Source organism: Taurulus bubalis (assembly GCF_910589615.1).
Source record: "Taurulus bubalis genome assembly, chromosome: 4".
Lineage (NCBI taxonomy): Eukaryota > Metazoa > Chordata > Actinopteri > Perciformes > Cottidae > Taurulus > Taurulus bubalis.
This window is the reverse complement of record NC_136592.1, coordinates 772,312-799,332: the sequence shown is the minus strand read 5'-3', so window position 1 is coordinate 799,332 and position 27,021 is coordinate 772,312. Positions and strand designations below refer to the sequence as shown.

At 44.3% G+C, this 27,021-nt stretch overlaps 3 protein-coding genes across 4 annotated transcripts in view; all 3 read left to right on the top strand.

Annotated features, from left to right (window-relative positions):
• Nucleotides 1-315: 315 nt before the first annotated feature.
• Nucleotides 316-7,888, top strand: snrpa1 (small nuclear ribonucleoprotein polypeptide A'). Its single transcript, XM_079216560.1, has 9 exons — nt 316-472; nt 1,985-2,132; nt 2,695-2,773; nt 3,267-3,313; nt 4,107-4,209; nt 4,489-4,568; nt 5,070-5,145; nt 6,497-6,590; nt 7,201-7,888. Exons 1-9 carry the CDS (start codon nt 391-393, stop codon nt 7,404-7,406), a joined length of 915 nt encoding a protein of 304 aa, XP_079072686.1. The 5' UTR covers nt 316-390; the 3' UTR covers nt 7,407-7,888.
• A 1,065-nt stretch (nt 7,889-8,953) lies between these two features.
• On the top strand, nt 8,954-13,440 carry selenos (selenoprotein S). Of its 2 annotated transcripts, none has more exons than XM_079217151.1 (6): nt 8,954-9,163; nt 9,888-10,019; nt 11,559-11,665; nt 11,799-11,888; nt 12,569-12,641; nt 12,843-13,440. In XM_079217151.1, exons 1-6 carry the CDS (start codon nt 9,064-9,066, stop codon nt 12,920-12,922), a joined length of 582 nt encoding a protein of 193 aa, XP_079073277.1. In that variant the 5' UTR covers nt 8,954-9,063; the 3' UTR covers nt 12,923-13,440. The 2 variants fall into 2 exon arrangements, with proteins under 2 accessions (XP_079073277.1, XP_079073276.1); XM_079217150.1 differs by having other exon boundaries at nt 9,870-10,019.
• Nucleotides 13,441-17,496: 4,056 nt separating this feature from the next.
• Nucleotides 17,497-27,021, top strand: part of chsy1 (chondroitin sulfate synthase 1) — a gene marked incomplete at its 3' end in the record, with an annotated part of 38,841 nt that continues 29,316 nt past the window's right edge. Inside the window, exons 1-2 of the mRNA XM_079217272.1 lie at nt 17,497-17,813; nt 22,168-22,663. Of these exons, the coding sequence (XP_079073398.1) occupies nt 17,503-17,813; nt 22,168-22,663 (807 nt within the window). The 5' untranslated portion in view covers nt 17,497-17,502. The remainder of the gene's footprint in view (nt 17,814-22,167; nt 22,664-27,021) is intronic.

The following is a 27,021-nucleotide window of genomic DNA, read 5'->3' as shown; positions in this document are numbered from 1 at the left end:
GAGAGAGAGAGAGAGAGTGTATATATCTACATTTCATATCCACTGTTTATGTCACTTTAACATACACTATACATTAATGCTATCTGTTTGTCTGAGCACTATATCATATACATAATTTAATATATAATGCACTGTTGTTGTTGTTGTTGATTGGTGTCCCAGTACTTGTCCTCTGTGCAATGACAATAAAGTTGAATCTGAGAGCATCGCTGCTGCAGCAGGAGCGTCCTCCCGCCGCTAGGGGCGCTAACCCGTATAAACAGGCTTTTATCCGCGCAGAGCCGCACGCGCCTTTGTTCCGGGTACCAGCGTGTTTGTAGCGTCGTGCGCCTGAGCAGGAGCTTTTGATGCAGCAATAGTTTGTCTGTAACAGCTGTTCTTGTGCTCAACATGGTGAAGTTATCTGCGGAGCTGATAGAGCAAGCGGCTCAGTACACGAACCCCGTGAGAGACCGCGAGCTGGATCTACGAGGTCAGTTCACCTTCCTTCATGAGGGCGCCAGTTGTAGCTTCAGGAGGAGATGTGACGCTAGCTGCGCCGCTTTACGCGGGCCTCGCGCCGGACTGTGTAGAGACGTGTTTATACCCAATGCACGCAGCCAAATGTCTCTGTAGGCTACTAGCAGTTACACGCGTCTTAATAACATGTATGCTAGCTATATGTTAGCCCAGCTAGGCTAACGCTAACTGTACGCACTGTAGCTCTGCGGGTCAAAGTTTAAGCTCTACAAAGCCAGTAGCATCCTCAGTGATGTGATCACCAACACGTCACGACCTCCGGGACACACGTGTGTTTCTATGTTGTCAGGGTCGCAGGTAAACTGTTGCTATCCAACCTAGTTAGTTAACGGGGTTTCCGGCGGTGAGTTCAGTCAGCCCGCCGAGATGTGTGCGTTTCTCGCGGGAGCGCGCACAGTGAAGGCACAACCACCAGACTGTCATGATTTCTGAGGAATGTTACTGTTTCAATCCATGTTGGGTTCATCAATTATGTCATATCTGAAGTCTATAGATTGTTAACGTTGAGAGGCATCAGGTTGTTATTGTATTCGGTTAAGTAGCATTTCTGTGTAGACTTTCAGGTTTTATTGAGAGCGAAATGTGTTGAAATGCACGTTGGGTTCAGATGCACCAATAGTGTGCTGATGACATCATTTCATCCCTGTCACATTTGAAGTGACCACTTCAATTTCTCAGCCATGCTGGATGAGTAATGTGTCCTCTGCAAATATAATGCAAAATAAATTGTTTTGTTATAGTTCTTAGAGAAAACTCATACAGTGATGTTGATGCCAAAGATGGTGACTGGTAACATCTGTGAACATCTTTTTTTCTTCTGGCATCTGAAATGGATTTAAACAAATGATTTAATAGGGTACCTAAATCCCATTGGGTTGGAAGAGTGTACAGATCAAATGTTCTTTGGTGTGTCAGATGCATGGAATAATCTGTAGAGATGACATGAACGACATTATAAAAAGTATATTTCTGCCCGTTCCCAGACGGGACGCCATGCACATCAAGCACATTCACTTCATGGTCGCTCCACTTCCATAAAGTAATAATTCTAACCCGGTTTTATATATATATATATGTGTGTGTGTGTGTGTGTGTGTGTGTGTGTGTGTGTGTGTGTGTGTGTGTATACGAGTGCACCATTGCAGTTAAAATACATGCGGTGCCGTAGCTTTTCATGGCTCACAGCTGTAACCTTCACTGTGCAAATTAAGGAGGTGACTGTGAAATGTATGGATATTCTGCCTTTTTATAATGGAAGAAAGAACCTCTGTGTTCTGTCACTTCTGTATAGTTATCAGCCATAAACACTATACCATTTTGATGAAAAACTCTTGGTGTTCTATAAAATTGTGTCAGTCACACACCATCATTTCCATGCTCATCATACTGAGCTCTGGGGACAAAATAAATGATTTCTCAAGATGAACAAGTTCCTCCTCAACTTTTCTTTCTTTCTCCATCACAGGTTATAAAATTCCAGTGCTTGAAAATCTTGGAGCGACTCTGGACCAGTTTGACACTATTGACTTCTCTGATAATGAAGTCCGAAAACTGGACGGCTTTCCTCTGCTCAAGAGACTGAAAACATTGCTAATGAACAACAACAGGATTTGGTAAGTTAAAGCATCAATACAAATCTGTATTCCTTTATTTATTATTGTTCTAATAAGTACTTTTACGTACTTTATTTTTCAGAGCATAGTTGAGTTTTCTGAGCGGTTGCACAGCAAATTAAGGTATCAACAAATCACGTTATATAGATGAAGCCACACAGAGGCTGCAGGGTGAACTTTATTCCGGCTTTAACCTCGACAGAGGAACATAGAGAAGAACGAGAGGAGTGGATCTGGTCTCTCACAATAACTTGTTTATTTGTCACATGGAAATTCCTTTTCATCACCACTCCAAATACCTCAGATGTAAAGTCTCCTACCGATGCACAACAGGTCCGCTCCGTGGCGCTGTCTCTAGGGGGAAACGGGCTACCTGAGAGGCACGTCCTGGTTGGACGCTGTATGTGCAAGTGGACCGTTACAAGTCAAGCTTTGTACTGAGACAGCGGTCTGCCTTCCTATATCTGATGAATGCCCTTTTTAATGACTTGTTTAAATTGGTCACAGTAAACGTGACCAGCCAGGACACGGCTGTCTGTAACCTCATGAAATGTGTCTCCAGTCGGATAGGTGAGAATCTGGAGCACGCTCTGCAGGGTCTGACGGAACTGGTTCTCACCAACAACAACATCCAGGAGCTGGTGAGTAGAGCAAGTGCAACAGAACCATCTGCACCCGTTATTCACGTTTACAGGATATGAGCAAAATAGTGAATACAAACGTGGGTGGATCCCTCTGATATATCAGAGGAATACGTGTTCTTAAGTTTGATGCAAAGCAGCAACCCTCTAAGTCTTATTACCTCTGTAAAGAGTATTGTGTCCACACTGTTTGTTGTACTGTAGTTCCTAAAGTTTCATCCAGTCGAGTTTACTGCTCACCTCTCTGCCAGCATGAACCGAATACGTTGCAATAATGCTGCAGCAAAATGGCGTTTAGTGTTGTTACAATTGACGGGTGTTTATATTTCTCTATTTGCTATTTATTTGAAAGTGTATTTAGTTGCCCGTGTTTACTTAACATTTGAATAGTAACACATACCCTCTGTGTGGGTTTAATGTGACCTCACAGGTGGTAAAATACCATCAAACACTGTCATAGTGTTTTCTGAATCAATACTGTTTCCCTGTGTAGGGCGACTTGGACCCGCTGGCCACAGTGAAGACGTTGAGTCTCCTCAGGTATGATCAATGTATGAATCCCGAAAGTTAACGCCTCCAATACTGCGGTGGCATCTCGACAATGTGAGCGCGCCTAAAGCAAGCGGTCCTAAGAAGGGCACCGCTTTGACCTTTTACCTGTTCAGTGGTCGATACCAGTGAAGTTACATGATTAGTAGCGATAAATCCCATATACTTCAACATACACACCTTTCATTACCGTCAGCATACAGTTTTTGCTTCAAATGTATTGTGAGAAACTACATGTTACAAGATGACAGTTGAACACAATGATAGTGTGATGATTTACCTTCAACACTCCTTTTTACTGAATATAGCTTGAACGTGTCCTAATCAAAGTCAATGCAACCTCCGTACATTAGTTGTTAGCTCCCTTATTTAGCAAAGCAGGACTGTGCTGCCCACCGACTGCTAACGTTAAGTAGCTAGCATTCAACAGGGATGTTGTCTTCAATTGAGCATTATCAGGAAAATCTTCTATTGTCCCAAGTTTTCAGTATTCGACACGGCTTGCTGCTAAAGCATCTGTTCTCCCAGTTACTTTTGACAACGAGTTTAGGAAGAACCTGAATCTGTAGCATCACACTGTTTGGCTAACACGTTCCTGGGCTACGGTAGTCACACAGAATATATGAACTCAATCAACCTTCAGCGTGGTTCAGTCACTACACCGGGCCACCGCAGTAATGGTGAACACGGTGGTTGCCGGGTTCATCCGACTTCAAACATAATTTGGTCATTGAACCGTCTTGTGCACCGCTGAATTATGACCATGTTTGTTATACATTCCCAGCTTGTTAAGGAATCCAGTGACGAACAAGAAGCATTACAGGCTCTATGTCATCAACAAAATCCCACAGATCCGTGTGCTCGACTTCCAGAAGGTGAAGCTCAAGGTAAGCCGTGGAGCAGCTCATAAACGAGAGATAAGGATGCTGACGGTCTTCAGTGAACCTGTTGAGGTGTAAGTCACAGATCAATGTATTGGTGATGGAAGATGAACTAGTACGACCTTTTCCCTTCTAAACACTACTGTGGTTATTAACTGTGTTAAACTCTCCTAACCTGTTGACCGGCTGCAGAGCTTCTGGTGAATTGTACGTTTCCTGGCCTTGGATGAAGCTCATTCTGTACTTCATGAGGGTTTTCACTTTAACTGTGTGATATTGTTATAGGAACGCCAGGAGGCAGAGAAAATGTTCAAAGGCAAACGAGGTGCTCAACTTGCAAAGGATATTGCCAGGAAAACCAAAACGTAAGATGAACGTCTATGTTAGACAGCAGCTCCTCAGAATCACTGGATCCTGGCTGATGGAACGGGTTAATGTATAAAAACAGTCACCACTAATATCTCTGTACATCAAAAACAGTGATAAACAAATATACATTTAGTTTTTTACTCTATGCAGTCATTTATGACAAATACCCCAATGTTAAACACGTTTTAAATGATTTCTGAGGATTTCAAAATGCAAAAAAATCCATAGAAGCTCTGGGATCTGCACCAAAAGATCACCTGGTCAAATGTGAGCAAACCATCCATCCACAGTGAAGGTGATGATCTATAAGTGGGCCTTCACACTACCGTTAAACCTGAAGTCAGAAACGTTCCCCACAGTGTTGCTCAGGACTGCTGTCTGTGGACAATGTATCAGTTTACCTGACGAAAGAAAAGATACTATACATGAGACTACATTGGTTGAGAGGTCTGAGAAGCCCGTGTGTGCCATGTTGTCTAATGAGGTGTTCCTTTCAGATTCACTCCTGGAGTGGCAGCCCAGCTTGAGAAGAAGAAGACGGGCCCGTCTCAAGCAGACGTGGAAGCCATCAAGGTTCGGATTGGAGCTGAACTTTACTTTCTATCCCTCCATCGTTGAAATTGTGAAACAAAATGTTTGGTATTTAACAAAAGAACAAACCTGAACTGGTCCAGCTCAACTTGAGGTTGATTCACTATCCTCTGTGGAGTTTTCAGTCCCGTTGGAGTCTTGCTCAGAGGGTTGAGTTAACTGAAAGATGATCTCTGGTGTCGGATGTGAATTTCCTCGATCTTTCACGGGTCGGCCACTGACTCCTGCTCGATGACCTTTGACTTTTTCTTAGTGGCTGCGCTGAACGATTTCAGTCTAGTCCAGAGAGCATTCTTGACCAGCAACAAAGAAAAAACTGCTGTTTCTTTTTAAGGGAACATTATAGGGAAACGCTCCTTTGCCATGTTGTTGCTTTTACAGCCGAGCAAAGAAAGCGTTGTGACTGGAAGCTTTACCGACGCCATGGTTACTGAGTCTTGGCAGGGCGGCGCTGCAGCGGTTGACTAAAACCTTGCCGAACATTATTGTTACACGGGCTGGACAATGATAACTCTGAAAGCCGTACCAGAGGGAACACGATATGCAGCCAGAGGCTGAACCAGGACCTACCGGCCTCAGCAGCTCCACTGAGCCTCAGCTGGAGAGTCTTCTCAGCCCCGTGTGTGCAGCTACATGATGAAGGGACATGTTGGCTGTGAGCCGGTTCCTGTAGTTACTAAAGCACACGTGCTACTCATAGCTTTCAGATTCATCCTCATTCCACACACGCTCGTACTGAATGTCACATCCATGTTTCTGTCGTTCTTCCTGCTGAAGCCTCACGTTTTAGTGGCTGTATATAGTTGTTGGGTTCTTCAGCCCATAAAAAGGTATTTCTGGGTTCTTTACCTCGTTGCTAGTGCTTCCACCACACAGCCTTTTCTGTGTGCCAGCAGATTTCATAAAATACAAAGCGATGAAGTGAGGACTTAATTGCACTCTAACTTTATATGGCTTATAGATCATATCTCTATTTTAAGATATGCCGCAATTTTATATCTAGCAGATTTTTACAAAAATGACAACTATTGGATTTAACTCTTAGATGCGTATGATCACACCAGTCATCTGAAGTGAAATTAGTTTGATTAACTTATCTAATTATTCACACTGGTGAAACTGAATTTTTCTATGAACAGTTATGCGATCCCTTTTTAATCATGAAGGCAGTTTTTGGTTACTTTTTGTTTAAACTCAGTTCCTACTTGCTCTAGATGTACATTTTCATCTCTAGCGTGACTGTAAAATGACCCCTAAAAATATTTATAATACTTGGTATTATATATCTATCTATCTCTCCGGTGAGATTTACACGAGTCTGTTTGCGTTTCAGATTGCCATCGCTAATGCGTCGTCGTTGGCGGAGGTGGAGAGGTTGAAAGGGATGCTGCAGGCCGGTCAGATCCCAGGACGAGAGCTGAGACAAGGTCAGTGCTGATCACATACTACAGACATTACTCTGGGCCGCACGCATGGGAGTGAATTGCAAATGAGTCCCTGATATAGTTATTGTTTAAAAAAAGTTATGGTTGGTCTTCCACAACAGGTGACGATGTTTGTCCTCAGTAGCCGAGTAGGAAGTCGGAAAGCATTAGGAAAGATCTAAGATGTGTCTGCACATACCGTGTCATGCAAGCGTAAATGCGAGATCGATGCCCAATAACAGAATAAATAAAATAATCTACATTTTACAACGTGTGCGCTACGGTCTGGCTCCTTCTAGGAAGCATTCATACTCCTCTATCATCAATATACAACCATGCACCTACTGAATTCAAGGGTCTTTTACCAAATTAATAAATGCGAGGTCCTCTGGGTCGCATTAAAAAAATCTGGGTATAATCTGGTTAAATCAGCAGAAATATTAGGCTGATGGATCCAGTAGTTGGTGAGATTAGCCGACACAGACACTTTTTGAATACATAATAATAAAAGATACCGTCCGCTTTAGCCTCATCTGAATTAGATTTGTTTTTCTTAAGAAACATTGTATTTTAAGATTCATGGATTGATGTGTATGTTAATTTGTCAAATCAGGTCCGGCTGGGATGGAGGAGGAAGAAGAAGAGGAGGAGGAGGAGGAGGAGCAGCAGCAGCAGCAGGAGGAGGAAGAAGAAGAGGAAGAGACTGCACATATGGATGGAGGTTCTGGAGAGGAGATGAATAAGGGTGACCAAGAAGAAGAAGAAGAGGAGGAGGAGGAGGAAGACATGGAACAAGAGCCACGTGTTAATGGCTCCTGAATACCTGGAAATATATTTAGCTATTTTCTATGTTGTATTTAGTTTGAGTTGAACATACTTGTACCAGGACTTTTATTTTGTAAAACGCTATCCATTAAAATGATTTCTAATATTGCTGTCCAGGTTATTCTCAACAGTCTGTGCCATGTCCTGTGTTGATCAGCGACATCGCACTTCCAGACAGTTTTAGGCTCCAAAGGGATGGCTTTTAAATGGTAGCATCAGAATGCTAAAGGCTTGGCTATGACTAATCCGGGGCATGATTCACAAATCACTGGAGCCGACGTTCCAGAAATGCATTTCAGAGCATCCTTCTGTTCGTCATGCCCTGGCTGGTCCCCTTGGAAGTGGTCATGCTTGTCTCACATTAAATCAGTCCACTTCTTTTTGATGGTCAACAGATGGATCCATTAGTGTCGAATTAAAAAACTAATTTCTACATTATTGCTTACGTTTTTTCATAAAAAATAAAATCATTGTTTGCACAAATCTCTTTGTGGATTCCTATTTGTTTCATTTACAGCATTGCGTCTGAGCGTTGATGAATTACACTCTGCAGAACGGCTCGGGCTGGGATCCACCACAGGGTTCTCTCTATCTATATATATATATCTATATATATATATATATATATATATATATATATATATATATATATATACACACACACACACAGGATTCTTACGTCATGGAGTTTTAAAATGGTTATTTCCAGGCCTGGAAAAGTCCTTAAAAAAAATAAAACCCCGAAGTTTAGTAAAAGTCATGTAAATGTGTTATATTCATGTGTTCATGACGTTCATTTACGCTGAGTTAGAAATAATTAATTTGCTTTTTAAAGGAAGACGCTCATAATATAAGCAGGCATACATACAGGCATCTATGTAAATATTTATTCTTTTAATCAAACTATTGTCTCATTCATTTGAGTCATTTAAGGTTTACTGTATGCTTTGTATTCTCATTGTTAGTTTAAATACTGTAGTTTAAATTCTACTCACTTTTTCCTGTTAACAGTGAGATTTCTCAATGTTTGGTCATGGAATTTTGGTTTATAGTCATGGAAAAGTCATGAAATCCGTTGGTCAGAATGTGTGTGAACATCCTCTGATGTTTGAGTGGGCGTGTCCTTCCTCACCGTGCACACTATGTGGAAGAAATGTTGATAAGGGATAATGTGATAAGTCATTGGTAAGACTTTCTATTACTACCATGTCTATAATAAACACGTATATTGTGTTATAATCTGCTAATAGCACTATTATAGTCATAAATACTCTGACTATTTTTTGCAAGGATCACGTTTTATAATTTCCGATACAATGTACTATTATAATTCATCACAAGCTGGTTATACGTTACTATAAGTGGCCATTGTTTGCTTTAAGTAAAGTGAAATACAAAATGAAATCGTCTATAGTCCATAGGAGGGGAAAAGACGTCGCCTGTGGAACAGTGTTATTGTTTCCCGCGGTACTGCAACGCAACACGACGCCGACACGTCACCCTAAAGTGCGTTGCGTTCATGACCAGGTAGTTAGCAAAGATGGTTGACACGGAGAAGCGTTCCCAGCACGGCATGTAACTCAGGAGCCGACCACGTTATACGGGATATTTATTACAGTTGGTACGACATCCACACAGACGCGTTACTGAAATGGACGACGTGGAGATCACAGACGTCAACGACGAGGACTCTCCTTTCCGGGTGGAGAAGCCTCCCAACAACCAGGACCTGAGCTCCCTGAGCCTGCTCGGTAACGACATGATAACTAAGACAAGAGCAACTAGCGGTGTATTACATGATGGAGTAAGCTAACCTACTGCTAATGTAACTAGCGGTAAACTACTACTGCTAATGTAACTAGCGGTAAACTACTACTGCTAATGTAACTAGCGGTAAACTACTAAGCTAGTTACTTCTTATTTAACTAGAGGCAAACTACTACTTCTCATTGTACTATGTGTAAACTACTAGTTACGTATTTAACTAGAGGTAAACTACTAGGTTACGTATGTAACTAGCGGGAAACATTGAACTAGTTAGTGGTAAACTACTGTGTCTTTGGTAGCGACACACGCTAGCATCCTAACGCTAGTAGCTAGCGCTGTTTGTTTTGAACGTCACACTGACGTGAGGAGAAACGTGCCGTCGCGTGACGTAACGTTACGTCTTCTACCAACTCGTTACTGCGAGGAACAGTGTTGTATTAATAACTCTATTTATTAATCATATTATTCCTCCACTCTAGTGTCTACAGGCTCTCAAACAGCATATCTGACCTGATAAATATGATTATCTTTATGAGCTAATATCATCAAAGGAACTGGAAATCCTCCTAGTTTTATTTATGAGTGACCTCAGTTTTTCGTAACTTAACCAATATCTTTTCTCATCAGTTTTATTTAATGAACGTGATCTGGGTAATTGAACCATACTTGTGTTCCTCATGCCAAATGAAGCTGTTCCTGCCTCAACAGCTGGAGAGCTGCTGTCCCAGTATGGATGGTACCTGCTGGCGGTGACCGTGGTCGTCTACCTGCTCCTGCAGCAGCTGAGCAAGAGGAGATCCAGACAGAGCGCCAGCAGCTCGGCCCAGCAAACCCTGCAAGGTCAGCACCTGTACATGCACACCTGCTCCACAGGATGGACCATGAGTCACACCGTGTACAAGTCTAGAGTGTCACACTTCATGTGATGGTTCAGTAGAAAGCTCAATGACTTCATCTGATGGATGCATCTCGTATCTACTGTGGTTCCAGTCTAGGGCTGCAACAACGAATCAATTACATTTATTTAAATCGATTATATAAATAGTTAGCAACACATTAGCTCATCTGTTAGTTGGGTCTATGTTTTGATGCCTCTGCTTTTGTAGCTTATTAGTTGGTTATTTCAGTGTTCTCGTTTACTTCGGCATGTTTTCTGAAACACGGTTGCAGACAATAACAACACAACACACAGTAACAACACAACACACAGTAACAACACAACACACAGTAACAACACAACACACAGTAACAACACAACACACAGTAACAACACAACACAACACTCCTGCAAGAGGCCGGCCCTCACTTCAAACATTTAACTTTTGTGTTCGATGTGAGTCAATCCCCCAACAAGTTCCTTGCTGCCACCAAAATGAAAAGTCTATTGACTCAACACAAAAGTTTACAGCCGACTGAATACACTCATTTAATCAAAACACCTGTTTCCCACTGGCAGTGTTTACCTTGCTCCCTCTTTTAAGATTCATCATTCTCTTTTGGAAATCCACCCAAACCTCTCTTTACATCAGCATTATTAGGTCAACTGCACGGCGCTCATTTAAAAAGAAAATGCATCACTTTTAAAGCTGGTTTGTCTGTTACTCCGTTATTTCCTTCTTACAAAACACGAGTAAAACACCAGGAGTTAACGTTTTATTACAATACATTTTAAACCAACAAAATAGTGTTCACTGACATCCAAATGAATGAGCGCATGCAAGGCCCAACTCCCTCCTAATGACGGGTTGCTGACATGCATAGTATTTCACAGGGTCAGCAAAAGCATGAAAAACGGTGGAGATCTGTTTTAATTGAATATCCTTTGCTCTAGAAAAGATAGAAACTGGCAGCATGTTTGCATGTCGGTCACTTCCTGTTTGCAGCTGGAAGACTAGCAGCGTTAGTCAGTTCAGGTCACAGACACTCGACTGTCCTACGGTCATTGCGGACATGTGAACTAACCACAGACACTTGCTGTCTCGTTCATGGACTCCTATATATATATATATGTATATATATATATGTATTTTTTGTGTGTATATACCAAAAACCATTCTACGGTAAACGCTGCCTGCTGTGATGTTCTCGTAGCAGAGTCCTCTCTGTCCGTCCCTGTCACCTCTCCCTCATCACGTCATGATGTTCTCACGTCTTCCTCCTGTATGAGTTTATGAACCTGCTGACCCTCAGATGTCCAGTAACTGTCTCACTTCCTGTGTGTGTAAATGTCTTTTGATGAATGAAGCCCTGACAAGTTGGACCACTGTAAAAATTGTGAATTTAAAGGTTCTTCTGTTCTCAACTATTTCGTGACAGATGAGTGGAACGTGTCTGTGGGAAAGGTTGTGCGTCATGGTTTCTGCTGTTTTCTTCATAAAGACGCAGCGTTGGTGGCAAAAAGACAAGAAGGAATGGAAGCTGCTCGCATGAAGATGCAGGAAGAGCTGGACGCCAAAGCTGACATCTTCAGAGAGAAACAAAGACAGGTGCAGTAGTGACATGACAATGACATGTTTGAAAGAGAGATGACGTCAGACCAACTGAATGTGGTGTATTTCCCCTTGGGGATTAATAAAGTATATATCTATCTATCTATCTATCTATCTATTCTGTGAACAGCAAGAAGAAGAGAAGAGGAGGCAGAAGATCGAGATCTGGGACAGTATGCAGCAGGGAAGAAGTTACAAAGGAAACGCAAAACCTTCTCAGGTGAGTTTAGTCATCGGGAGATTTATTCTTTCATCTGAAGCCTTGCTCACTCTTACATTACTTTATCACCGCAAACTGTATTGATTATCATTATGAAAACTATAGCTGAGGTTCTTAAGGTGGGCTGGATGTTAGGGTGCACCAGCTGCTCTGCTGAGCTTTATGAGGTTATGGGAAGAATATCAGAACATGCCAATCAGAGGCAGAGGAGGGCGGGGCTTCACTATGTGAGAACCAAAAGAAAGCTGCTGTGAAGGTCCACTGATGTCATTCTGCATAATAATTAAGAGCTGAGGGAACGTGGAGCTGAGGGAACGTGGAGCTGAGGGAACGTGGAGCAATGAATCCTACGTGCATGCACTTTAAGTTGCTAATGGTATAGATAGAAGATATAAAACCGTGACTCTACTTAGAACACAGTCCCTGCTGGCATCTCTTCAGAAAGTCCACCACATGAATGCTGTCCCGTGATCCAAAGACTTTCTATGTGAACTACTTTGAACCGGTTCAGATCCATTCGGCCTCCTCTGATTCTTTTAGTGTAATTGATCACACAACTGTGTCTCTGCTTCAGAGACTGCTTGTGTGGTAAAGGCTGTTAACCGAGGCTAAGCACATGAAACGGATCAGTGTGGTCTGAGTCCCTGACTGTAATGTCTGATGAATGCGTGTCACTGCAGACCACTGAAGAGGCCAGCTCCTCAACAACCGCGTCCAAACCGAAGTCGGACAAGAAGCCACTTCGCAGTGCGGGTATGTACTTCACTGAGGCCTTTTAAACCTCACACATTCTACATGGGATCCTTTTACTTTGTGGAAGTTAATTGTAACATTTTGGATTACACATTTCTTTACACATTTGGAGAGGTCATGAACACGCTCGGGCACAACGAGTGTTTCTATTCCTGCATCGTCATCTTAACCTCTGTCTCGTCTGCTTCCTGTGTGTTTCAGACTACAACCCCCTGACGGGACAGGGAGGCAGCTCCTGCGCCTGGAGACCTGGCAGGAGAGCCCCGTCCTCTGGTGGATGAGGGTAAAGAGGGTCAGAGATGTTGGTCTGTTGACCTTTGACCTCTGACATCCTGATGTGCACACTGACTGAACCAAGCTGACAATATCACTAACCCTGGAATATATCACCAAGATGTTTTAGTTTTTTTAACCAGCTCCATATTTCATCATTAATTGCATATCTCCTGTTTGATTCGTTGTTTACTTTCTAATCCCTCTGCGTTGTTCATATAGATGATTATCATGCATCACACTGTTAAGGGATACATGCATTGTGGAATTGAACGCTTGCAATGAAGCCATTCCTGTCACCGGTATGTCACCAGCAGGTTTGGCTGATGAAGTTCAGTCAGTGTGTTTCTTTTTGTTCATATATTTTGAAATGTGTACCAGCGTAGCTGTAGAGTTGATGGTGCACATCTGGTTAGTTACCAGAACCGGTCCATCCTGACGATATCGTTAACAGTTTGATCAAAATGTAAGAAGGTATGTCTACACTGTATACAGACATTTTTAGCCAATAAATATATGCTCGCTGGGTATTTGCATTTGTCCAGCTGGGAATCTCCGAGCACCTGAAGGTCAGTGAAGGCCACCATGAGGGAGTCAGCGCTCCTGTAGCCTCGTGTCCAGCAGCGCTCACTGATAGTTACACCTGATTCTGACAAAGCTCTGTACAACAACAGAAGAAGAGTCGGTACAAACACTCCAGGGCATTAAAGGGGCCCCAGACCCCCGGGGCCAGTTTCTGAATCTGGGAAGTGCTGAAGGAGGAACGCTGCAGTCGCTTAACGGCTGTAATGCCAACGCCAGTGTTGTTGCCACTGACTGTTATAAGAGTCTGGTAACATTATGGGAAAACCCACAGAGAAATACAACCACCAATAACCCTCAACATCAGGATGAAAATATAATTTCTCTTAACAACTATGGATATTAAATGAGTTTGGAAAAGTGAATCATTATTAACCTGCTCCGCTACAACCAATCACCTTCCAGATCACACACCAGGCAATGTGAGTGAGTGAGTGAGAACTGCAGCTAAACAAAAAAGAATATTGAGTTGAAGGAGAATGGACACATATCCCTCATCACCTCGCTAGAGACATTCCAACAGACCGATGGGTGTCATTTAAGTCTCAGTCTGTATGTACAGGTTCAGTAGTTCTTCTATAACAGCTGCTCACTGCTTTCAGAAAAGGAAGATGAAGTGCATTTGTTGGGAACTATTTTCAGCAACGGATTAATCCACAGTTGCTGCTCTGGGGCAGATCAACCATGTCCCACAGAAGTTTTCCTTATTACTTTTACTTATTTAGAAGGATTTTTTTATTGATTAGTATCCATAACAAAGTAGGCTGTTGCCTTTATTTAAGCACCGGTGGGCCCCAGGGTGCTGCCAAATGGTAAGGTCTTTTTAAAGATAAGAATTGTTGGCCGTATTCAGAAATAGGCTCAAGAAAAGTTGGCCTTAAGTTTCAAAAGGTTGCGAACATGCAGGACAGTGCAACGCAATACTTGTTAGTAGATTCATTCACTGCTGGTTTACCTCTGAAAACGAACCCACAATCGGCCGGCTGCTCCACAACGCAATTCAGCCCGATCCCGATTGCGTTGAGGTCTTTGTGGTCTGACAAAAAAAAAAACTGACAGATACAAAATTGAGTTGAATTGAATAGGTTAGAGTGTCCTTGCACTTGAAGATTTAGTAGGTCGTAACTAAACATCAACTTGATACGTAGCAGCAACAATTTGATCGGCCTTGTTGGATTCATCTGTTGAGAACCTGGGAAAAACAAGTTGGCCCAATATAAACATAACGTAACGTAACAAGAGAGCCAGATCTGACTCTATTATACTTATTTTTTGCAGCCTGTTAGAGGTCCAGCCTGTTAGAGGTGCAGCCTGTTGGAGGTCCAGCCTGTTAGAGGTGCAGCCTGTTAGAGGTCCAGCCTGTTAGAGGTGCAGCCTGTTAGAGGTGCAGCCTGTTGGAGGTCCAGCCTGTTGGAGGTCCAGCCTGTTGGAGGTGCAGCCTGTTGGAGGTGCAGCCTGTTAGAGGTCCAGCCTGTTAGAGGTGCAGCCTGTTAGAGGTCCAGCCTGTTGGAGGTGCAGCCTGTTAGAGGTGCAGCCTGTTAGAGGTCCAGCCTGTTAGAGGTGCAGCCTGTTGGAGGTCCAGCCTGTTGGAGGTGCAGCCTGTTGGAGGTCCAGCCTGTTAGAGGTCCAGCCTGTTAGAGGTGCAGCCTGTTAGAGGTCCAGCCTGTTAGAGGTGCAGCCTGTTGGAGGTCCAGCCTGTTAGAGGTGCAGCCTGTTGGAGGTCCAGCCTGTTGGAGGTGCAGCCTGTTAGAGGTGCAGCCTGTTAGAGGTCCAGCCTGTTAGAGGTGCAGCCTGTTGGAGGTGCAGCCAGTTAGAGGTCCAGCCTGTTAGAGGTGCAGCCTGTTAGAGGTGCAGCCTGTTAGAGGTCCAGCCTGTTTTAGGTCCAGCCTGTTAGAGGTCCAGCCTGTTTTTGGTCCAGCCTGTTAGAGGTCCAGCCTGTTAGAGGTCCAGCCTGTTTTTGGTCCAGCCTGTTTTTGGTCCAGCCTGTTTTAGGTCCAGCCTGTTAGAGGTCCAGCCTGTTTTTGGTCCAGCCTGTTGGAGGTCCAGCCTGTTAGAGGTCCAGCCTGTTAGAGGTGCAGCCTGTTGGAGGTCCAGCCTGTTAGACGTCCAGCCAGTTAGAGGTCCAGCCTGTTAGACGTCCAGCCTGTTAGAGGTCCAGTCTGTTGGAGGTCCAGCCTGTTAGAGGTGCAGCCTGTTAGAGGTGCAGCCTGTTAGAGGTGCAGCCTGTTGGAGGTGCAGCCTGTTGGAGGTGCAGCCTGTTGGAGGTCCAGCCTGTTAGAGGTGCAGCCTGTTAGAGGTACAGCCTGTTAGAGGTGCAGCCTGTTAGAGGTGCAGCCTGTTAGAGGTGCAGCCTGTTAGAGGTCCAGCCTTGTGGACTGGACTCCTGCTGCAGTGATATCCGGCCATGCTTCACTGTACTTTCAGGTGTTCATGTTTGAAACACCAGATCAACAAGAAACTAAAAATGATGTGATGGACCTCTTGGTGACCTCCATTAGAAACAAAATACTTGAAAAATAAACAAACTGTGAACGCAAATAAAAAATGTTTTGCTTCATATTGAAGATTAGTCTGTCAGATTTAATAAATTGATAAAACAGTTTTTAATAAATTACATTTCATGGAGGTAATAATGAATCCCCTCACCTCTGAACTTTCATTCAAATGTGAATCTTAATGATAACAATATTGTTGCTTGTTTTTGCTTGTTTTTGTTTATTGCGCATTAAGGAGCATAACAACCTTCAACTTCTCTGGAAACATAACCAACACAACACCAACCACTGTAGATCCCTACAACGACCACATGGGGGCGCTCCAGAACAGCTGTTTATGGATGCTGTCGTCGAAAATACCTTTTTGGGGACGTTTTGTCTTAAAGCACTAAAGTATAAATATGCTGTTGCAAAACAAATCAACAAACATAAAACACATTCTTATAATATGCATTGTATTGTTACATGTTCAGTTGCCTCACAGGACGTGTTTATAATGTAAGTTGTGTTTTTATTGTAATTTCTGTAGTTCCTTTCAGCTTTGGTGAAACAGTGGCCGAGCAAAATACATTCTGGTGTCATAATAAATATTAATGCAATAATGTAAATTAAAATCAGTGATTCTGGACATCGGAGACATAACTATTAGTATCATAATTGATGTTGTATCGGTGTTTCTATTATAAACGCTTTAAGAATTGTCACAGAGAGCAACTGAAGCGGTGTTTTGTTAGCAACAGCCACACCGACGCGTTCTGAATTCACTACTGCGCCTCAGACCGGATTTTTCTCCATGGCAACGGCGGCTGAGGCTCATGGGTATTGTAGTATTTCTCGCCGGTCAAACCAAAATAACTGACAGCACATCATTTCTCAGAAACAACGTTAAAAAAAAAACAGATGGTCCTGCTGGCTACGTATATGCTCGTTACATTATCTGGGCGACATAAAGGACACTAATGAAAGTTTAAATAAAAAGAGAGATGGGAATGCATAATGGAAAAAAGGTACTTCCGGCCCCTCCCACCTCGAAGAGATTCACCCACGATCCACCAAGCAGCCACTCAGAGCGCTTCTACGGAAAGCCTCTGGGTCAAACCACTGCTTGGTTAAACCCCCTTCGCAATCAGCGATCTCGACAGTCCGACATTCTTCCAATGGCAAGATAATGGTGAGAATGGGGCCGCTATTCAAGGCAAAGAAAAAAGCTGCTGCATTGGTCGATCGGCGTTGAAGTTTTCCGATGGTCGAGAAGGCCCGACATCTTGATGAGCAGAGGCAGCGGCGGGGGACGGCTCAGGTGGCGAAGGGACTGCTGTGATGCTACGTAGGCAACTGCGAGAAAAGAGCTTTTCTACTATGAGAGAGTGTGTGTGACTCCGGTTGTCTGGAAACAGAGGAGCCCTATCGTTCTCTCTTTTGTTTTCATTTCTATACATTTTGGTTATCGCTTTGCTGTTTTTGTGTAGGATACAGCGAGGATACACAGTGAGCTGGTGAAGTTTTGGGGAATGGCAGGTCGAAACCGAAGAGCATGGTTTAGTGTTCTGCTGGGACTGGTGGTCGGGTTCACACTGGCTTCCAGACTCGTCCTCCCCAAGGCGACGGAGCTGAAGAAAGCTGGACAGAAACGAAAGGCCAACCCCGCCGGCTGCGGGCTGAACGCCGGTCACAGGACGGAGTACGGCGGAGTCCTGTGGCCGCCGCGAGATAACGGTTCTCCGGCCACCGAGCATCCCGGCGCCCGGTCCAATAAGTTCCTGTTCGTCGGTGTCATGACGGCACAGAAATACCTGAACAGCCGCGCCGTGGCGGCACATAGGTATGTGACATGTCTGAGAAAAATGCAGATTTCCCCCATAAATGAGTCTTTCTGTCGGGGTAACGGTCCTCTCTGTGAAGCTCCAGGGCTCTGCGTGTCTTTATCGGGCAGCTAGCTAGCGCTGCCCGCTGGGGCCCAGCCGGGTGTCTGAAGGGACCTCACACTCACACACACACACACACACTCACACACACACACACACACACACACACTCACACACACACACACACACACACTCACACTCACACACACACACACACACAACTAGGTCTGACACGTTTCCTTTGTAACGTCCTCTTAAGCAACATCGTGCCTCTTCATTGAAGCTACACGGTGTAAACACCGAGCATCAGGATGACCTTCTCTCTTATCATGTAGACATGAAAGAGAGAAAAGACTCATGCATATGAGTCTTTTCTCTCTTATCATGTAGACATGAAAGAGAGAAAAGACTCATGCATATGAGTCTTTTCTCTCTTATCATGTAGACATGAAAGAGAGAAAAGACTCATGCATATGAGTCTTTTCTCTCTTATCATGTAGACATGAAAGAGAGAAAAGACTCATATCCATGAGTCTTTTCTCTCTTTCACGCTTCCATGAAATGGACATGTCCATCATTTTAGACCCATTTCTCCAAACTACAGCTGGTGTCTTTAGAGACTTTTGGGTTAGAACTACAACGATCAATAGTTACCTGTTCCTTGATTATTTCATCATTTAGCCTCTAACATATCAGACAATAGAGAAATGACATTTACCAGAGCCCTAGGTGACCTTTTCAAATGGCTTCAAAAACCCCAATATGTCCAGTCAGAATGTTGGACAGCCTTTATTTTCAAGTGACTTGTTGATTAGTCGTCCTCCAGGACTAGGTCAGGGTCTGCTGGTCCTGCACGATGCCTCCAGGGCTTCATGTACCGAGACAATATGCCAACAGGCTCATCGAACCGTCTCTGTCCTCAGCCACCTGACGCTCACATCAGGTGTGCCTGAGAGCCGCCGTGGCCTCACTGCACCACACTCAGTCACAGGAGAAGCTTGTTTGTTTCTGTGGAGGAGCTGACGTTCCCCCGAGCATCTCCTGGGACCTCAGACAGAAGCTCACGACTCGTGTGGTCATTGTTGACTCCTGCTATGTTCAAGCCTCTAGAAATAAGATGGAGTTTTCCTCAAAGAAATCAAAGTACAGCTCGGACAAGCAGATGTCTAGATTTGGAGAGCAGATTGTTCTCCTGCGTTTCTAGTTTCCTTAAGGACCCATCTGGACTGCGCTGCCAGTGACCAGTCCATCAGCAGACACCGATGATCTGTTTACCCTTTTTAAACAACAGTCCTTCAATTCCCTTTAAAATGCCTCCCAGTTGGAATGAATACTTATTATTTTAAGCTTTTGCTGTTATCATGTGGGCTAAGCGGGAACACAGCACTGAGTCTACATGGCAGATGGGTGATCACTGTGGTCACTGTGAATGAGAGCAGTGGAGCGCTGCAGGGACGAAATCCAGAAGTGAGTCGACATCTTTGCTCTTCAGGTTCCCCCGTCTCAATGTCAATGGGTTATTTTAATGGGTTTTGATTAAATACCTGAAATAAATCTGTTTTTCACAAGCTGAAGAGATTTAAAAGCTTTTGTTGTCTGATATAAACTAGATCAGTAAATACCTCTGTGGTGACTAGAAGCTTTTATGTGTCTTTGTGAAGGCGGTTGACGACTGAACGTCCTCACTGGGACGCGAGTCCTCTTTTAGCTTAGGGGTGGAACCGTGAAGTCATGTGACCGTGGGCTGTAAAGTTCCTTTATAGCCCAAGGTTAGCTTTTTATATACAGTCTTTGCTTCTAGCGAAGTTCTAACGAAGTTATAAAAGCGGGGTTCATTTGCGAAGAAAACATGTACTTATCAAAAACGTTTATTTTTCCCAGAGTTTATTTTGTGCAATAATCAAAAATACAATGAAAAAAATCCCTTTGGCTTTTTGTTGTGGGAACCAGTGTGACACTAACTTCCTAACACAAATCCAACCTCTGCAGTCCTCTATCCTGTTACAGTACCTCCACGTATTGACCCATAATGAGGAATACAACCACGGTAAAAAGAAAGATCATCGCCGTTACGTCTCTGCTCTCTAATTCTTAGTTCTGCTTCAGGTGGTTCTTCAGTGGAGGAAGCACCAGTATCAGTGCTAAGGGCTTTGACTTGATAAAGGACAGCGTCACCGTTTCTCAGCCACTCTAAACGGTTCCCATAAGTTATAGACATGCACAGAAAAAAGGTCTGACTCATTGCTTTATCAGTGAGAATCCTCCCACTCTGCAGCTTCTCACGCTGCTGCATGAAGTATTTACTTGACAGTACAGTCACACAGTCTCAGCTGTTAGCGGCTTTATCTGACATCGTGAAGAAAGGGAATGAGGTCTGATAGAGACTTGTCTCACGGACAGACTTTTTGTTTCCACATATTGTTAATCTCCCACTTGATCCGTGTTTGACTTTCTGAGTTGACTGTATTTTCCCGCGGTGTGTTTAAAGCGACGTCCGCGTTCTGTCGTCCACTCGGACCCGAGTGTGTGTCAGCAGCACCTCCTGAGTGGACAGCGGCTCGCTGACCGGCTTCACCAGCTGACCGCCAGCAGACACTCACTGAACCAAAGCGCTTCATGTCTGCCCCGTGGGAAGAAATCCACCGGGGTCGTAGGCCCACGTATTGATTCATTGGATTTCCTCCACAGACAGACTGGGAGCTTGATCACTCGATATAGATGAGGTTAATAAGTTCACACACACGGCTGTGTTGGCACATTACGCTTCACTAAAAGCTGAGAACAGCGGGGGAGTAATGGAAGGGTGTCTGTGACTCATGGTATCCCTCCCCTTTAACACCGCTGCTTTACTTTGTATGAGAGCTCTCACTGTGGAGATGCGTTCTAGTGAGGAACACATTCCTCTTGTCTAGAACTAGCTGCCCCCATGTGCTGCACAAGCTGTTTGTAACGGTGTCAGGAGAGCTTTCTGTTAGTGCACACATCTCTGTCTACTCCATGAGGCGGAACTGTTTGAATCAAGACATGAAGCTTCTGTCAAACCACTGGAAGCAAACGCAGAATAAAAGCAGACACTGCTGCATGTATTAGTATTGTTAGTATAACCAGATATGTATTCGTATTGTTAGTATAACCAGATATGTATTAGTATTGTTAGTATAACCAGATATGTATTAGTATTGTTAGTATAACCAGATATGTATTAGTATTGTTAGTATAACCAGATATGTATTAGTATTGTTAGCATAACCAGATATGTATTAGTATTGTTAGTATAACCAGATATGTATTAGTATTGTTAGTATAACCAGATATGTATTAGTATTGTTAGTATAACCAGATATGTATTAGTATTGTTAGTATAACCAGATATGTATTAGTATTGTTAGTATAACCAGATATGTATTAGTATTGTTAGTATAACCAGATATGTATTAGTATTGTTAGCATAACCAGATATGTATTAGTATTGTTAGTATAACCGAACACAAATCGATAATTCTAGATGATAAGCTATCATCTTTTAATGGAATTGTTTTGTGATGACATCATATCTTGATGCATGTGCATCTACATTTATTAGCAGCAAATATGTCTATTATGTTAGTACTCACAGCTGTAAAGGCCGCTAGTGGAGGGAGAGTTCACACAGTCCGTCCACTCTTCATCCGGGCCCATGTGATGATGATGATGAAGATGATGATGATGATGAAGATGCAGTCCTGCGACAGATACGGATTATGTTCTGCTTTTATTAGTCAGAGCGTGTGATTTTATTAATGTGAAGAGAAAACTGTTTTTGAAGAGAATCTTCCATCTCTAACACATTCCTGACCGCACACTTTCATGCGCAGTAGATTAGTTAAGGCTAGTTTGTGCGGTCCACCCTCAGAAAGCATTTCGTCAGCTGATCATATCAGTGTCCAGAACACGAGACTACGTCGCGGACTTCACTCGCTTGAAAGTGGCCGCCCTGTTGGTGTATGCACATGTGGACCATCTGCGTTGGTGTATACCAACACCAACAGGCACAGAACCACAGAGCATCGCATGTCTGCGTTTCAGCTTTTACCATTTAGATCAGAATTCAGCTCCAGTGTCTTTGTCCAGGAAGGGAGACGACCTGAAGCAGTTTGGCATGTCACGAGAAGTAGCGTGACGTGCAGAGTAATGTAGAGCGTATAGACAGTCTGTGGTCATGTAGAATAAACGGCAAGGAGTGGATATGAATATGCGAGATAGATGTGTATGTGTTTCCCTGTTATTACACGTGACACCTCTCTGACTCCATCCGTTCCTCTGTGTTTACAGGACGTGGGCACAGACCGTTCCAGGCCGCGTGGAGTTCTTCTCCAGCGAGGGCTCCGACACCTCCATCCCCATTCCCATAGTGGCCCTGAGGAACGTGGATGACTCGTACCCGCCGCAGAAAAAGTCCTTCATGATGCTCAAGTACATGCACGACCATTACCTGGACAAGTACGACTGGTTCATGAGGGCCGACGACGACGTCTACATCAAGAGCGAGAAGCTGGAGGGCTTCCTGCGCAGCCTCAACAGCAGCGAGGCCATCTTCCTGGGCCAGACGGGCATGGGAGCCCGGGACGAGCTGGGGAAACTGGCCCTGGAGCCCGGAGAGAACTTCTGCATGGGGGGGCCAGGGGTCATCATGAGCCGCGAGGTCCTCAGGAGGATGGTGCCCCACATCCGAGAGTGTCTACAGGAGATGTACACCACCCACGAGGACGTGGAGGTGGGCCGCTGTGTCAGGAGGTTTGCCGGGGTCCAGTGCGTCTGGTCCTATGAGGTAAGACGCTTTCATCCGGTTCCCATGTCATGTTCTTTAATGTCTAGATTCAGGACTTAAGGACCCTACCATAGACAAGTATTGAGTTGGGAACAGGTTTTGCATGTTGGTTTCAAGCATCATTTGAAGCTACGTTAACACCCTCAGAGCTCCTACAGCTTCTCATCGTCATGACTCTGAACACACACATGTACGTGGGACTGTGACACTACTGTCTGTGCCGCTATAAGACGCTGATCGACCAATCAGCTGCCGGATAGGTGCATCTCTAGGATAAATGTGTCGTTTTGAGTGCAGTAAGAGATCAAAGGCTGTTTGATCTGATCTGTGTAGCTGAATTATAACCGCTCTATGGTCGCACTCACGCTTGTTTCTGAAGCGTGACGCTCCTGACCTGGGGGCTGACCTTTGACCTGGGTTTCCAGAATAGCGTTGTATTGGCTGGTACGCTCCCTGTGTCCTGCCTTCACTGCTGTGTGGTGTTTACAAAGCGTTGTGTAGTTTATAGTGGAACACTCATATATGTTAGCTTTCAAGTGGTTTGCTTGCTTGCGCATTAATCTCTTACACAATAGTTGCTGAGACACGTAATCACAAATATTCCTCTCATCAATCTGCCTATAAGTCAAGGGTGGAAAAAAACTGGCCTGCGTTTGCGTCGGCTGTGGGAGAAAAGAAGCGCTAGTTGAGCTCTGTTATTGATTGAGCAGACGGCTTTTAGTCATTGTTGAGACTTGTCACCTGTGTGAGCGTTGTGACTGCAGGCCATGAGAAAAGTCACGGATCAGACTGAAGCCAAAGAGGAGCGCTCTCTCCACGCAGCCGGTTCCTGACGTGTCCGGACACGGCGCTGACACCGAGCTGTTGCTCTGCTGCTGACGGACGGATGAGATGACCGGAGATCTGATCTGTTCACCAGGAACCAGAGCTGGTTGTTACACCATTGATTTGGCTGGTTTTCAGTTTCAGAGCTCGCCGTGACCTGTTGCTGTTCGGAGTGTTTGTTCAGTGTGCACGCATTGTAGTAGTGAAGTGTTGGAGATGATCCCTGTTTTCATTATGAAAATCATTTCCCAAAGTGGCCAGAGGTCAGTCATGAGGACACTTTCCTACTGGAGTATCAGTGAAGATGTAGGTTCTGGTTGCCTTTGACGTTCATAATATTAATTACAGATACAGATATATTGGTGGTGACTTTCACAAGTGACTTGAACGAGCTGTGTAGCCCGCTCATGGGAGAGCAGTGAAGAGTGGAGCCTGACTCAAAGACTACAGGAATTATCATGGAATACAAACGTGTGTTATTTGTTCATCAGTGCAGGAGGACTTTATGATTCATGATTTCCTGATTTAAGATTGTTTGGGATGTTGACTGAAGAAAGATGTGTCCTGTCTGTGACGCAATACAGATATTAGTTTCCTAACTAATTGTGAAGTGAATCCAGTATGTTTTAGTCCCATTTGAAGATTGTCAGAATACTATTGTGACTCCCACTCATTGAGGTCAGGATAATCATGACGTTCTCATGCCAGACAAAGACACAGGAAGTGACGTCATCCACCCACTCATGAGCGACGCCTCAACATGCTCTTATCTCTGACAGCGCCTAAGGAACACCCTCCTCCTGTCTCTGAACGCGGAGCGGTTCTTCTTAAATTATGCCTGTAGTATTATCATTATGATGATGATGATCTGTGCACTGTATGGTTCTCCGCTCTGTGCGTCTCCTCTGTCTCTCCTCAGCAGTGCTTTGCATGTTTCTAAAAGTAGGCCCCACCATATTTACACTCACGATTCACAAAATAAACAGAACTGAAGGCCAGAGGCAGGAGGAGCCTGAATCCCAGCTCTGCACATGAAGTGCAGGCTGTGTGCGGCTGCAGCACGGCCACTGGTATGCAGGATGGAGACTCTTTGGGAGATTTTATAGGTCTTGTAGCAACCGCTGAAACCTGTAAAAGTCTTCATTACTGCGGGTGGGCTTTTCCTGATACATATCTCATTCTGCTGCCCGGCGCTGGCACCATGTGAGCCCTTGCTCTAGGTCAGTGTGTTACTGCATGCTCGTGCACACCATGGAGGAGAGGTGTTGTCAGCTAGAGTCCCTCCCAGACCCAAACCCCTGGGCCCGTTCGCATGAAAGGCCCAAAAGCAGTCTGCCGAGTCCGACCTGAGGCCTCCGTCACTGCAACACGCCACATGTCTGAGGCTCAGCAGGAAGCTGTAAATACATGCACGTCTGCCTCAGGCGAGCACTGCAATACACACAAGTCCTGCACCGCTATGGAAACAGCACAGTCATGCCGAGAAGTACAGAGAACTCAGACATGTGTTTTATGCAGTATAACACAGTTGTCATAAAAAAAGAAAAAACACTACTGTAAGTAGATTTTTTTTTTTTTCATAATTTAATAAACAAAAAAGGAATCTATAAGCACAGACGTTTTCAAAGTGCCCCTCGTTGTAAAGATGAAGCTCCACATTGAACGTTTCCTTCCAGCCTGTTGGGCCCAGCGGAGTCAATCATGGATCAGCATGTCACCTTTATTTCAGGATCTGGTGCGTTGAATGGTTTATTTTTAGACATGTTTTAGTTGAGACCTATAGAATAAAGTGATTTTGATGAAATATCACTATTTTAAAGCCTAGTGTTTCCTGTCAGAAGTTGAATATGTTCCAATCCTGCTCGGACCCAAACATGGGAAGTACTAGCAAGCTTGTACTATTATTACTACACACTAACCCTTTAGGTCATGCGCTAGAGTTTGACACCTCTGCACTTCACTGCACACACTGATAAATATGTGACAAATCTATTCTTCAATCTTAAAATGCCTATGAATATGATTTATGATATCTGATCAAAGGTTACATGACTGTCACAGGTGTGAGGCCCGCTGAGAGCCTGTGGCTGCTTACTGTATGTGGTCATCCTGTGCTGGAGGTGAGCAGGAACCTGCTTTCTTTAGAAGCACTCCATTCCAACACCAGCCTGCATGCCAGCACACAAACAAGCTCCAACACGGCTAATGATGGGAATCACAAGGCTGCTAGAGTCCACCTCCTAATCCCAATGTGGCTGAGTGGCCTGCAGGCCGGCCCAACCTCCCTCTGCACCTTTGTCCTCTCCCCGTTCTGCCTCTTTCCTTCAGGATTAACTGCGTTCACATGTATCCATTCCCATCTCAACTCCGTTTGTACATATTGGTACAAATACCATTGAGCTGTCTTTGACACACACGGCTTCACATCTAATCTAAGCTGCTTCCTCTTAAATCTTAGATATGCAAAGGGTGGAGGAAAAAAAAAAAGTGTGTGAGTGAGAGAGAGTTCTGGTCTGGTAACCAGTGCATGCACTCTACAGTATTGTTCCAACAGAACATTAGTGTGGAGGGTTTCAAAGATGACCAATAGAAATGTGCCTAAACTAATACAGAAACATGGAGAATATTTGACTGGCACAAGAGAAAGCCTGTAGTTGTCATGTCCGCCACCACAACCTTACTCGTTACTCCCCTGCAGTCCAAATGTGGTCACTTCTTTTCACTGGTTGAAAAAACCCAAGATGGAGACGGCCAAAGTTCTGTTAGACGCCTACGTCCTCTTCTTGTTGACCGTCTATGACCAGCAGTAATATGTTCAGCATCAACAGAGCATCAATCACAGGCTGTGCTTCTTTCCAGAGGCCCTTTAGAAAAGGGGAGAACAGGAGAGTAGGCACAATATTCATGAAACCCCTTCAGCAGTGAATAGGAGATCACAAACTGTTGTGACCACCACTTAACTTCTATGAGGCCATTGTGTCCATGTTCACCTCTTTGGAAGAACTATTTAGCCTCCAGCCACAAACTCCCTGAAGCATCTGAAGAACACCTTTTGTTTCACCAGTTGTTTGAACCCTTCCTTTTTTATTCATTCCTGCTGCTTTTCCAACAATGGCTGTGTTTTCTGAAGATGGCCGTACATTGGCAGGAAAGCCTCCAGTGACTTGGTGATGTACTCTGGTTCCCTGACTGACTAACGCTGTCAGACTTAATCCGTGGCGGTTGCGTGGAGCGAGAGCGGGATGAATCAGCAGTGCTCCTCTTCAGCCTTCTCCGGGCATTATGTACGTCTGCAGCTGGAGTTGGAACTTGCCTGATTAGGAACGGCTCGCTTAGCATTGTGGTGTTGGGCCTAAACGGCTTCGATTTACGACGTGTGCTGTGAAGCCCTGGCAGGAGCATCACAGCACGCAGCACGGTGAACACACCGCTTCACTGCCTGCACAGCGCTACAGAGAGCTGCAGGAAGGAGGAGTCAGCATTTTTGCAGTTCTGGTTCCCTCATCTCGGAGTCCATGGGTTTTTTAATGTGT